The 14,428-nt window shown below is 35.5% G+C and overlaps 1 protein-coding gene, 2 long non-coding RNA genes and 1 pseudogene across 10 annotated transcripts; 3 read left to right on the top strand and 1 right to left on the bottom strand.

Annotated features, from left to right (window-relative positions):
• Nucleotides 1–3,195: 3,195 nt before the first annotated feature.
• LOC110225154 lies at nucleotides 3,196–4,769 on the top strand. The gene is made up of 3 exons (XR_002329563.1): nucleotides 3,196–4,228; nucleotides 4,311–4,598; nucleotides 4,681–4,769. It is a non-coding gene; the product is annotated as an uncharacterized LOC110225154 (long non-coding RNA).
• A 2,040-nt stretch (nucleotides 4,770–6,809) lies between these two features.
• On the top strand, nucleotides 6,810–8,487 carry LOC9330417. Its single transcript, XR_002329233.1, has 2 exons — nucleotides 6,810–7,101; nucleotides 8,072–8,487. It is a non-coding gene; the product is annotated as an uncharacterized LOC9330417 (long non-coding RNA).
• A 594-nt stretch (nucleotides 8,488–9,081) lies between these two features.
• Nucleotides 9,082–13,583, bottom strand: LOC110224741. Of its 8 annotated transcripts, none has more exons than XM_021011614.1 (5): nucleotides 13,180–13,563; nucleotides 12,463–12,719; nucleotides 10,198–10,493; nucleotides 9,771–9,827; nucleotides 9,082–9,613 (listed from the first exon to the last, which is right to left on the bottom strand). In XM_021011614.1, the coding sequence occupies exons 3-5, from the start codon at nucleotides 10,372–10,374 to the stop codon at nucleotides 9,179–9,181; spliced, it is 669 nt and encodes a 222-aa protein (XP_020867273.1). In that variant the 5' UTR covers nucleotides 10,375–10,493; nucleotides 12,463–12,719; nucleotides 13,180–13,563; the 3' UTR covers nucleotides 9,082–9,178. The 8 variants fall into 8 exon arrangements, with proteins under 8 accessions (XP_020867273.1, XP_020867272.1, XP_020867271.1 ...); XM_021011613.1 differs by having other exon boundaries at nucleotides 12,463–12,750; nucleotides 13,180–13,562; XM_021011612.1 differs by having other exon boundaries at nucleotides 12,463–12,800; nucleotides 13,180–13,560.
• Nucleotides 10,638–14,172, top strand: LOC9327738 (annotated as a pseudogene).
• The last annotated feature ends 256 nt before the right edge of the window (nucleotides 14,173–14,428 follow it).

Here is a 14,428-nt window from a genome sequence, read left to right as displayed (position 1 = left end):
ACAACTTACTGTCAAATATATACAACAACGGCTTGTGTTATATTTTTAATCTAAAATTTTGTTTAATAGACAATAAATTCTCAAATTTCTTTTGAAAACATAAACAAAAAAATAGATATAACAATATATAAGGAAGAAAAATTTCTTAATTCAAAGTTTTAATGATAAACATATTCTTCTTCTTACCTTATGGTTTCATTAAGGATTTAATTACTTTCCTAATGTATATTTTAGAAAGTCTCGCAGTCATTAAGTCTTTTTTTTCTCCTTAAATATATATTAAAATTAATTGAAAAAGAAAAAGATTTTTAAATTTTAATGAATAAATCACGTGTTCTTTGGAACCCTAATTGCTCCTTCTTCATTCGCCGCCATAGTTTTTCTTCCTGACAAAAGTATTTCCTCTGTTCTTTCGGATCTAAACTCAAATTCGTATATTTCAATTGTGTATACACAGATTAAAGTCATTTGCAAAGTGGTTTGGCCATTTTATCATACGCTTCCAATTCATTTCTTCAGACGTTTCCAATTCGGAACCGTGAGCTTCCTCTGCGCTTCCAAGCTGTCCTCTCCGGAACCGCGATTCCACTGCGCTTCTGAGCGATTCCGGTCGAACCCGATTCCGGTTCCAATTCTGAAGCGGGAATCAGAGCTCTGATGACGCTTCCATGTAACGTAGGTTTCTGCGCAAGTATATATATATTTTTTTAAATTCAAAACTAAACCATAAAACAAAGAAAAAATAACTAAACCAAAACCAACTGTGCCATTTGGTTTAATTCATAAGGGGTATTTTCGTCAGATTTTGGCTTAATTGTCAAAACGTGAGAACCAAATCTCATTTTGCCAAACACTGAGAGAAAATCTTTTTTTCTGGAAAACGTGAAATTTTCTTTAACCAAAACCAGAAAATGGATTGAAGATTAGTAATGGGCAGGCACAGTCCATTATTCATCTACCCAACATGTTGAACAAAGTTAAAGACTTATAGTAAGTAGAACTAACATGAAATAAAGCAATGCAAATATCACCAACAAAATATATATAGCCCCTACTACTAGTCTTGTGTAGGTTAGGCACATATATGTTTCGTCTATTACAACTTTATATTGAAAATCATGTAATTTTGCAAACCATGATTTAATATTTTATAGCAGATGAACATTTATAAATCCTCTTTTTAGTTGATACTCAATCTTAGAATACACATACTCAATCTTAGAATACACACATTATTGAATATAAGAGAAAACTAATTAGGGTTTTTTTTTTCGTCGAAAACTAATTAGGGAGAGCTTATATAAGCTTAACTACGAAGAGAAATCCTAATTAGTTTTCTTTTAATTCCGGCGCAGAGCTGCAAGACGAGCCATCCATAAATACTACGCTGCGTCTTTATTTCTCGTTAAACAAGAATATTAACGTGTTCTTTATCATTTTCGTTTGTTGCAATCTCTCATTCTCTCCCTGGTCGTATTTTTCTACAACGTCAAATGTATAGTGAAAATGACCTCTGTTCTGTCTTTCTTGTTTTAAATGCATTGTACAAAAGCAAGGAAATAATACAAGCGTTGACATGTAGGGTACCAACTTTCAATTTTTAAGAGCATACTCCGTAGCAAAAAAAAAATTATAAGAGCATACTCTTCTGGGTATCTCAAAAAAAAAAAATTAATTATTTTAATAGTGTAATATATTTTAATTATTTTTTAATAACTAAACCAATAATTGATTGACAAGTGGCGAATTTGTTTGAGAAACGTTCATTTCTCTCCCTTTCTTCTATTTTTCTTAGTTACTATTTTAAGTTTTTAGATGAAAAACACTGATGGAAATGGTCTAATGTTGTAAACAAATATTTGAGTCCCAGAAAAGACTTCATATAGTCTTTTAAATAATAATATAATTTTATATTAATATTTTAAATAATAAGCTAAATCATACGTAATGTACAATATTAAGCTTCTTTCCTATTATAACATTTTCACATTTAACCAAAACAAACATGTCTGTTCTCCCTCTCTCAAATAAACTACTTGAGAATTTTAAATGTTCTAAGCTCTTGTCGTATATTATAACATTTATTCAAGACCTAGACAGTTTACCGGCGAAACTCGAGTCGGATATTAGATTTATCAAAATCCTTAATTATATCTTTCATTTATAAGAGACCCAAAACAAATAATTTTTACCAAAAAAAGGAGACTCTGTCCATATTCTTATATAAATAACTTTCATCCATCAGCTAATAGACCAACATACAACCACTACAAGAAAACAGGCGATTACCGACTACAGCAGCCGACTATTCATGTAGTCGCCAATTTTAGCGACTATCTTGCTTCTTTTTTACGACTATTACACGACTACAGAAAAGTAGTCGTAACGTAGTCGCCAAAGAGCGACCAAAACCGGTTGTCAGTAATGTAGTCGGTATATGGCGACTATTTACCGACTAATAAGTTGAATATATATATTAGTTGTATATTAGTCGCTATTTTAGCGATTATTTTGGCGACTACAACTTCTGTTAGTCGCTATTTTGGCGACTACAACTTCTGTTAGGCCCAATTGGCCCTGGTTATGTTTGCGAGATTTCTAGAGTTCCTAAACACTTCACTTCTCGAAACCCCTATCTTCTTCATCTCAAACCCTAGCCGATCTTCTCTTCTTCGATTTCATTTGTTTCAAAGTTCTTCTTCGATTTCGAGTTCTTGAACCTCTTCTTCGTATCCTTCTTCTTTGATCTCTTCTTCGGTTTGATCTCTTTCTGCTTCAATCGATCTCAAAAGCTGAATCCTCTTCCTCGCAAACCCTAGATTTCTAAATCTCTCTCAGTTTCTTCTATTTCCTCTTCCTCGCAAACCCTAGAAGCTCCAATCTCTCGCTCTTTAGTCGATTCCTCTTCCTCGCAAACCCTAGATATCAAATCTCCCTCTTTTCTTCGATTTCCCAACAAAGATCTCTCAGTCTCTCTGTGAAACGATGGCTGGAAGAGGAAGATGAAGAGGAAGGAAGAGACATAACACTCCAAACATCGCTCAGAGAGCCACCGGAAGTCCTGGTGGACGACCTAATACTCTACCGGCGCAGTACAACTTCACGCCGGCGGTCCAACATCCTCCTCAGCTGCAGACGCCTGAAGTACAACCTCCTGTTTTGCCAGTACAGTCGAGGACAACCCATCTCCGGAACTATCCACCGCCACAACAACTTTTCCAGCACTCTTTCACTCCACAACGTGAACCTCAAGTAGGAAGGACGCCTTCAGAAGAAGTACTCCAGAACAATCAACAGCCTCCAGCCACTTCTCAGCAAGCTGCTCCGATTCTTGAGCAGGAGGCTCCGCCTTCTCCGCCCCATAACTCTCAGACTCACAGTCAGCCATCGTCTCAAGGCAACAACTTCGTGGAGTTTCCTCCGGTGTTGCCGGAACTCCAAGAAGACTCACAACAGGCTCTCAACGACCTACTTGCGGTGCCTGGCAGGGAAAATTACATTACCGTCCTCAATCCCGAGCCCATAGACAAAACTTCATGGTATGATCTTCTTGCTTGTGTTGTTTGTTGTAATGAGTTATGTATTTTGGTGATGACAAGTGATGAGATGACAAGTGATGCATTTTGGTCTCTGATGGGTTATGCATTTTGATGAGGATTAGTTGAAACCCTAAAATTGTTTGTTCTGTATGCTTATTGTATTGGTGTCTCTGTTTTGATATGAATCACTTAATTGTTTTGCTATGAATTATTTAATTTGTTTTATGCGTATTGTAATGGTGTAATGGTGTCTCTGTTTTGCTTTGAATCACTTAATTGTTTCTTTATTAAGTGTCTCCGACTGTTTATTCTTTCATGTGTATCTCTGCTGACTTGTAGACTAATGGTGTGACTGTGCTGACTTGTAGACTAATGGTGTGACTGTGTTGTAAGAGTTGTGGTCTGATGGCTTATGAGTTTTGTTGAACTAAGAGTCTGAATTATGACTTGTGCTTTTCTTATGCGTATTGTAATTGTTTCTCTGTTTTTGCCTTTGTATTATCTGCTTGTTGATTTATTAATTGCATCTCACTGTTTGTTTTTCTTGTGTATCGAGGTTTACCCGAGACACGGGATCAAGACTTGTTCGGAAGATAACCAAGGTTTTTACAAACAAATTTGCTGGTCCATTCTACAGCTGGACATGTGTGCCTCGTGATAAACAAGAGAGATACTTCCTCGAGTTTGCGGTAAAGTTTGCTGTCCTATAGTTCTTCAATATGTTTGCCTGTCCTCTGTTCACTAATATAACAGTAGCTTTTTTTTTTGTAGAAAACCCACACCTGGGATCCTTTGATAACAGGGACTGTCCAATATTTTTTTGAGCTCATCTGTTTAAAGCGGATGAAAGACATGGTTAGTGGTGTAAGGACTAGTCGTGAGAAACCTTCTTGGATAGGAACGACCCTCTGGAAAACAATGACTGATTTCTGGGACACTGAGGAAGCACAGGCAAAGAGTCTCACCTACTCAAAGGTCCGTAATTCTGACCGTAACGGTCTCGGTCCCCACAAACACTTCTCAGGGCCTAAGTCATTTCAGCAAGTTGAAGCTGAACTGGTGAGTCTACTTTCTGTCTTTGCCACTTTTTATTCTGACCTATCACTTCTTATTAACCCTTGTTTACTTGGTTATATTGCAGGAAGAGGAATTGGGAAGACTAGTCTTAGTGAAGTTTTCATCAAGACACATACGAGGCCTGATGGTACCTTTGTTGATCTGAAGGCGGAGAGATTGCAAGGACATACGAGAAGAATGTGCAAGAGAGGTTGTCTGAGCTCGAGGCAGATACTTCTGCTGTTTCAGATGGCGCTTCACGGCCACGGGAGCTCACAGCTGAAGAACGCACACTAATATTTCTGCAGGTGACGTTTTATTTTTCCCAGAATGCATACTAATATTTCTGCAGGTGACGTTTTATTTTTCCCAATACACATTTATAGTCTTGGAGTTAAATTTTTCATGTGTTAATCTCTGGTTTTATCTTAATTTGCAGTCCACTGACAGGGATTCAAGAGGTAATCCTTATGGAGTAGGAAGCCTCAAGGATTCTACTGTCAATGGCAAGCGGAAGCATCCAGGTGACTCCTCTTCCTTTCGGAGCCTGCAAGAACAATTGAAGGAAGCACAACAAAAGATAGAAGAGCAGGCTGCGCGTGAAGCTCAGCAGAAGGACAAGCTCGACAACTTCTCCATGGTGGAGAAGTATTTGCGCCAAACTGATCCTCAGTTCCTGAATTGGATCGCAAATCATTCAGCTCAAGAGACTGCCACAGCCCCTCTCTCAACCTCTCAATCTCAAAATAATCAAGCTACATCTCCATCACCATCTGGTGAATAGGTTTCTGTTTCTTCCCCCAAGAACTTGGTTTAACTTTTCAGATTCTGTAGACTTGAACATGTGTTTTGTTTGGTTTTAAGTTTGGTATGAACTTGTTGAAGTCAGACTTGTTGTATAAGTACTGTTCTTTTGGTATTTGGTATTATATTATATATGTACTGTTCTTTTAGTATTTGGATTTGTTTTTGGTTTTGTTTATTAAAATTACAATTAGGAACAAAACGTTTTACAAATGGGCTTTTTTTTTTCATAATTACACAGTAGTCGCCAATAAGTCACCAATAATAACGACTAATGACATTCGCAATCGCTTCATAGTCGGTAAACATAGTCGCTTATTAGTCACTAATTTTTAACGACTACACGAAATGACACTGGCCTAAAGCATATTAATCGGAACAAAGTCGTCTATTAGTCGCTAAAAGTTACGACTACGTAACGACTATGTTACGATTACATATTTGTAGTCGTTAAATAGTCGCTTTTTGGCGACTATTTAACGACTACAGTATTTAGCGACTCTCGATTACCGACTACAATTAATAGTCGTTAGTTAGTCGTATAATTACATTTAGCGACTAATTGCCGACTAATAAAGTAATCGTTAATGAGCTGTTTTCTTGTAGTGAACAGTATTCTCTGTTCTTTAACTTCTCTCTCCTGAAACACCAAAGGTTAGCCCTCTCTCTCTCCCTCTCTCTATATTCTTAAATAAATTATTGTAAACGTAAAGAGCATAGTTTGGAAAACTATAGAGTTCTATTGTCTTCTAATGTAGATAATAGTTTTTTTTGGTGAAAATTAGATAATCATAATAGTGGTAACCGTTTTATTTTTGTTTCACCCAAGAAATTTGATCTTTTGAACGGCCTTCTTGCTTCAGTCTAGATCTTGTTTGATCATCGGCTTGAAATGGTTTTATCTTGTAATATTGCTTTTGATGCGAAGTACTGACTAAGTAACACAACTCCCTACATGGCTCCATGTCTCAAGATTCAAATCTATCTAATATGACCGAAAGGTTGGAAGTGGCAAGCAAATATAAGTGGGATGATGGATCCGACCATTGGGATACTAGAAACAATATATACAAGTTTATCTACTTAGTTGTAACAGAATATTCCTATATTCTATCAACAAATATATATATATATATATATATATATATATATATATATATATATATGTACGAGGTGGTCCTACAATTTATCAAGTTTGAATATGTCAAGGATAGACAACTGAAAGATGGATCATTCTATGGTTATTCAGACACATGATTCACTCAGATGGTACTACTTGGAAATAAGACAATTTACACAAATGGTCCCAATTTTTTTTTTTTTCCAAAAATAGCCCCATATTTCATAATTTCCAAAAATATCATCCAAAAGTTTTAATTAAACATTAATTAAAAAAGAAAATAGAAAAGAGAGAAAGAGACTAACCTATTTCGTGAATTCTCCTTCGTCGCTACCAAAAGTCTCATCTTCTCTCATTTTCGACGACCGCCGGAATCTCGAACGCCTCCACCGGAAAATTCGATCTCCTCCGGTATCTCAAACCACTGCCTCCACGATTCCACGATTCCTCGACTCAACCCCAAAGTTCTCTGGCCTTCCCGATCTCTGGCCTTCCCGATCTCTGGCCTTCCCAATCTCTGGCCTTCCCAATCTCCGTCGGAATCCTCTTTTCTCTCTGCTTCATCGTGTTCTAGAGTTTCCAGTAAGTTCTTATTATCTTTTCTTGTATTTTAATTTCTCTTCTTTTTGGTGTTTTGAATCGTCTTCAACGATTTGGTTTTTGTGGGTCTTTTACAAAAAGTCGAATCCTTTTGTTTGATTGATTTGTTCAAAAGGGGCCGGGTTTTTGAAAGTTGTTAGCTTTTAATGACGAATCCTTTTCATGTTCTTAAAGTGGCTGGCTTTGTATATCATTTGATTTGCTTAACAAAGTTGTTTAGGCATACATTTGTTGGATTTGTGTTTGCTATAGAGTGGTCATATGTTTGATTGATCTGTTCAAGAGGAGTCAGGTCTTTGAAAACCATTAGCTTATTATGATTGAACCTTTTTATGATCTCCAAGTTCCTTGTTTTGTATATCATGTGGTTCAGGCATGCTTTGTGTTGGTCTTGTGTTGTGCATTTGTTTGCGTTTAAAGGCTCTATCTACGTTCTCATTCTCATTTGGAACCAGTTTCTTCAATTTTCGTTTGTTGGTGAATGATAAGATGTTATCTAGAATGGTACAGATGGTTTGTGTATATGGTTATGTTTTTTGTATGAGTCTGCAACACAAATTGATTAGAGATTCATCTATTTAAGACTCTCTTTTGTTAACCTTAGCTTCTCTTAGATAGCTTGTGAGTCGTAGTTTTCATCATATTAGTTTATCACTTTAAAAGAGTTTAGTTTTTGTCACAATTTGAGAGATATATCGTCACATAGTTATAGATTCAAGTTTGTGATATGAAGATATGAATAAACATTGTCTACTTGTTTCTGTGTTGTCATCGTCTGTTCTCTTTACTTGATAGAGTTGTTTTAGTTTACATTCCAGAATGGTCTTCCTGATTCGAGAAGGACTTATAGTAATTCGGGATGGTCTTCCCGATTCAGGAAGGACTTATAGTAATTCGGGAAGGTCTTCCCTGAATATATTTGTTTAGTGATTCCCTTTAATTTTAATTGCAGGAAAATGGGAGATTCGTTTCCAATTGATCTCACACTGCCAAAGCTTCTGTACAATATAGGACATGAGCCAAATTCAGATGTTAGGATAAATCAATGTGCAAGATATGAGTATATTGATAAAGTACAACGCATCCTCTCTGCTACAGAGTTTCAGAGAATTGGATATTTCTCCAAGCTGCGTGATATAGATTCAGAAGACATCAGAAACAAGTTGGCTATGGATATCTTCAATGAGTGTGATAAGATTTCTTAGGACTATGTTTCTTTATTGGATGTATGATGCTTGTGAAACCATTTTAGACTGTTTTGGTACTTCTATGATGGTTCTGAACTAGAAAAGTATCATCTGTTTCTATTTATATTTTTTTGAGATATTCAATATATGGTATTTTGTCAGATACCATATGTTTCCTACAGATTATCTACTCAGTTGTATGCTGAAAGTATGCTCTCAGCATATCCTTTGCATCTTAACTGTGCAATTTGTGAAAAATTTGAGGCAAACTATGCAGAAGTAAACAATTATTGAAATTCAGGAAGGATATATACAAATTCAGGAAGACCTTCCCTACAAAAGAAAAACAACTGTAATAGTTACTTCCACCAGGATTCGAAACCGGGACCTATTGTTTTTGTAATAGAAAATATAACCAGCGAGCCAAGCATCTTATTGTAAGATTTTGTACAAACGAACGTATATATTTCTATGAAACACGAAACATATCATGACATAAAAAGAGATTTTTATAACTTCGCAGTAGCTTGCCTATGATTTGCATTTTTGTGTGTAGTGTCACATGTGTGCTCATTGACCCTAAAAAAATGTGTAATTTGTGATTAATATGAGGTAAACTATGCAAAAGTAAACAATTTTTTAAATTCAGGAAGGGTTTCTTAAAATTCAGGAAGGATATATACATATTCAGGAAGGTCTTCCCTAAAAAAAAGCTGTAATAGTTATTTCCACCAGGATTCGAAACTGGGATCTATTGTTTTTGTAATAGAACATGTAACCAGTGAGTCAAGCTTCTAATTATAAGATCTTATACAAACGAACGTATATATTTATATGAAACACGAAACACATCATGACATAAAAAGAGATTTTTATAACTTCGCAGTAGCTTGCCTATGATTTGCATTTCTGTGTGTAGTGTCACATGTGTGCTCATAGCAATACTTCTTCACCACAAATAAATCAGAAGAATCTAACCTTATTGTACGCATCCTCCAAGTACATTTATCATCTACAGATACCAAAACCACTCTCTCTTTGTTAGACAATCGAGATCTAAACTCAAACTTATACTCCAACTCCCATGTCCTCATCTTCTGCATTAACTCAGCCTTTTTCATGAAACATTTATTAACATATATATCATTAGCACCTTGTGTTGAATGTACACCGCCTATAGGAATCAGACTACGATCTGGAGCAGAAAACAAATCCAATGACTTATTGTCTCTTCCCTTTTCAGCCGTTGAACATGTATCACTATATTGCACAGAGATGGAAGAAGTTCCGACTGATAGATGAGGTTCCTACAAACACAAAAATAGAGAGACATATGAACAAAGAGTTAAAATTGAAAAAAAAAAGACGACTAGAAACGGATCATATCTTTATATTGCAGTATTTAGGAAGGTTATCCTAAAACTAAATGTATCCTTCCTAAAACCTATGAAATTGAGTTTTTACCTTCTGGTTTTCATGTGCAGTAGAGATAAAAGAAGTTCCAACTGAAGGATGAGGTTCCTACAAACACAAAAATAGATAAGCATATGAAAAAAAGTTAAAATTAAAAAAAAAAAAGATGACTAGAAATTGATCATATCTGTATATTGCAGTATTTAGAAAGGTCATCCTAAACCTAAATGTATCCTTCCTAAAACCTATGAAATTGAGTTTTTACCTTCTGGTTTTCATGTGCAGCAGAGATAGAAGAAGTTCAAACTGAAGGATGAGGTTCCTACAAAAACAAAAATAGATAGGCATATGAACAAACATTTAAAATTGAAAAAAAAAATACGACTAGTTCGGATCATATCTGTATATTGCATTATTTAGGAAGGTCATCCTAAAATTAAATATATCCTTCCTAAAACCTATGAAATTGAGATTTTACCTTCTGATTTTCATGTGCAGCCGTTGAATGTGAACTTCCTATAGGAATCACAGCAGAATCTCGAGCATGAGGCAAAAATAATGAATAATTGCCCTGTCCTTTTTCAGGCGTTGAACATATATCACTTGGTGGCACAAAAATTGAGATGTCCATTCTAGTGCCTTCTTTAGCCTGCATAACTTATAAGATTAATGGTAATGCATGGAGATAAGAAGTTTTGGTTGCTTACCTCAAGTTCTCCAAGTTCCAAATCGTCAAGTTCCTCGTAGATGCAAACTTCGTCTTCATCATCCAAACTTTAATTCACCAACACGATTTAATCAACTCTAGAAACCATATAAACAAAAACAAGGACAGGACTAGAGATCACGACTTTATTTTTTGACTTTATTTTTTTTCATTAACCATTTTTTTTGCAGTTTGAGATTGATCCATAAAAAAGTGAACATCTTTTATCTGTTTTGCACTTCAATTCAAAATCAACTTGAAGATCTCTGAAATAATGGGCTATGAAAATTTTATGATCGTAAGTTTAAGCTAGCAATGGACGGAAAAAACATCATTGGGTTTCACGGTTCTGCTGATGCTAACCTCAGAGTTCTTGGAGCATATTTTACTTCGATTACTCCTGCAAGAATGGAAGCCAAAGGGGACAAAGGAGGCAGGGAATGGGATGATGGAGGAGTTTATGAGGCTGTAACAAAGATTCATGGACGAAGTGATCATAACGGCATAAAAGACATCACATTCGATTATGTTGACAAGGATCGCATCCCAAAGATGAAACCCATGGTTCTACCTCGGGTAAAGGTTACATACTCGAGCCGGTATGTGTGACCAGGAATATTAAAAATTAAATCTCCCTTTTTTTTTTTTTCTTTTTTTTTTTTTTTTTTTTTTTTTGTAAACGAAATCTCCCTTAAATGTGATGACTAGTGCTTAGTATAAAAATTAAATCTCCCTTAAATGTTAATGTGATGTTTTAATGCATTTTTTGTTTTTAGTTTGAGATTAACCATCTTGACAAGGAATATCTGCTGTCTATTGACGGTTACTATGATGAGACATCAGGTGTCATTCAAGCACTGCAATTCAATACCAACATGAAGCCTTGGGCACTTATGGGCTACTATGAAGATGATGCTGTGAAGTTTACAATTGGATGCAATGGTAATAAGATCATTGGGTTTCATTTTCATGGATACGCTGAGAAGAACCTAAACTCTCTTGGAGCATATTTCACAATACTTCCTCGCTACCTAAATTGGAATACATAGATAGTTTTCGTGGTAAGCTCCCTATCAATGGTTCTTCTGGTAACCTTTGGGATGATGGTAAGGAAGGTGCACATTTATTATGATGGATATAGTGTGCGGTGTGTTAGGTTCGACTATGATAACGGCGACAAAGTCGGATCCCGTGAGCACGTAAGACCATCTCCAACCATGGGATATTAGGTTGGGGTTCTTGAGAATTGTTTAATATTGATTTTGAAAAAACTAAACTTAAGAGTTTGTTTAGGAACTTTAAATTTTGTGTGTGTCCAATGGTAGCATCTTAAATTGGGGCTCTTAATATATATATATATATAATATATATTATTAATTTTAGAAAACTTAATAATTATTGAAATTCATAAAATTTGTAACATGACATAAAATTTTAAACATACATAACAAAATATTTGATTTCAATTCGGTCTAAATTTTTGCCAAATATGCTCAACCAAATCCGACTTCAATTGTTGATGCATTGTTCGATCACGAAGTCGAGCTCGAGTGGCCATTATATTTCTGAGATTTGAAGCCATTTCTGTAGAATAGTTGAAATCTACTTATGAACCGCTTGTTGATCCCGCTTGTGTGAATTCGTCCACTTCAAACTGAGTGTATCCATCTTGTTCGTCTTCTACTATCATATTATGAAGTATTATACATGTTTGCATAATCTTTCCAATTATTACCTTATCACATTTAAGAGCTGGATTTTTGATAATTGCAAAGTGAGCTTGCAAAACTCCAAAAGCACGCTCGACATCTTTCCGACAAGCTTCTTGATGTGTTGCAAATAAAGATGCTTTCGGACTTTGTGGAATTGAAATAGATTGGATAAATGTAGTCCATTTTAGATAAATTCCATCAGTGAGATAGTAAGCCAAATGATAATCGCGTCCGTTCACTACGTATTTCACATTTGCAGCTTGACCTTGTAATATATCATCAAATACTGGAGAACGATCAAGAACATTGATATCGTTTAATGTACCTGGAGGTCCAAAAAATGCATGTCATATCCAAATATTTTGTGAAGCTACAGCCTCTAAAACGATCGACGGTTTTCCAGATCCACGCGTATTTTCCAAGAGGTGTGACAATTTTTTCATTCTCAATGCATACAATCGATGCTTTCTATCATCCCGGTAAATCCGCGTATCTCTCCGATATGGAGTAGTCGGATAAGATCTTCTTGTGTAGGTCTTCTTACTCATTCCACGTGTTTCTCAAGATTCAAGTGTGGTGTTGCTGCAAATGCAATTATGAACTTCCCTAACGCCTTAAGAGTTTACAAGAATCCAGGAAATATTGGTGGAAACCAAATCACAACTAGAAAAGCCACAAAGATTAAAAAGTGTATAATTGTGTTCTGTAATAATTATCTCTATGAAAAAACAAATCACTTCAACGAAACTAAATTTTTCTCTATGTAACAATTTATCTCTATCTCTATCTCAATATCTCAATTTGCTTTCAGACAGGAGAGATTCAACAAGGTAAGAGGCTAAAGCCTCTTTCTTTCGGCATCTAATTGTCTCACAAATCAATATCAACGTAGAAAATTTGTATGTAATCAATTGGCATGAGCAAATTATACAGAGAAAAGTTCTGAATTTGATTACTAATTTAAGTTAAGAACTTTGATTCAAACGAATCCGAACAGAACAAAGAGATGTTGATACGGAAACAAAGAAGAAGAAGAAGAAACCTGATTTAGAATTGAAGAGAGAGGATGCTGCGAGAGCTAATCTCCCACAAATCGCAGTCTCCATTGTTGAATGGATGCTTCTCAGTTCTCTCAAGTCTTTACAAAACACAATATACAAATGATCTGCTTATTGATTCAAAAACCCCAAATTTAACTAATATCGAAGAACCCTAATTTTCTCAGGAACCATCATTTGTAAAATCAAGTAACCCTAAATCACGAATTCATACCTCCGATTTGTCATCGTTTGCATCCGATTAGCTCGAAATCGGAAGCGATTTCGATCTCTCCGATTTGTCGCCAAAGAAAAAAAAAGTCGAAGAAAGAGAAAGAAACAGCAGCTAATTTTTGTCGCCAAATACACAAGACTTTATTTCCCTATCTTAGCAAAAAGCTTCGACCAATTTAATTGCGCCACGTCATCGAATCTTATGGGCTCTATAAACTCCCATTTCAGAAGCGCTTCTTCATGTGGTCGGCCTTTTTTTGATTATTTTGATCCAAAAATAATAAGAGCCCATGATAATAATTGTTAGGAAGTGCCGTTGAAGATGCTCTAATGCAGTTTGTCCTGGACTATCCAAATGAAGCTATTACGTCTGTGGAGGGGATCGCCACTACCGTTAATAACATAACCACCATTTGTACTGGAAACATGATGATTAAATTTAAATCGTTGACTTTCGAAATATCAAAATGTAGAACCTCTCCGACATTTGGTAATGTGTTTGGTAGCGATCTTACAGAATTCGTGCTTGAGAACCCAGGCTGTACTACTGTTGGATTCCATGGACGGTCTTCTCATATTTGTATTCATGCTCTTGGAGCATATTTTTTCCCGATGCCTCTTTCTCATGATGGGTGAAAACTGGAAGCACAAGGTGATGATGGTGGTTAATTTGGGCGGTGTTTAATCACGTTCTTGTACTGATCTCCTCTATATCTTGCGCTCTACAAAAAAAATAGCTGAAACTAATTATATAGGGAATAGGATGGGAGTTTCGGGAATTCAAAACGCATTATACTCTTCTAAGAAATCTGACAAAATAAATCCAAGCGTTGAGAGTTTTTTTGTTTTTGTTTTTGTTTCTTTAATGAAATGCAATGGACGTGGGTTCCATTAAATAATACGATTTTATATTAAAAATTGTATAGACTCTACTCTAAATTATATAACTTATAGATATATTGACTATCGAAAGTGGAGGCATAAATAGTTCGTTAACAGTCAAAACTTGTATATATATAA

This window comes from Arabidopsis lyrata (genome assembly GCF_000004255.2).
Source record: "Arabidopsis lyrata subsp. lyrata unplaced genomic scaffold ARALYscaffold_1, whole genome shotgun sequence".
NCBI lineage: Eukaryota > Viridiplantae > Streptophyta > Magnoliopsida > Brassicales > Brassicaceae > Arabidopsis > Arabidopsis lyrata.
Note: the sequence above shows the minus strand (reverse complement) of the source record. Positions and strands in the feature narration are given on the sequence as shown.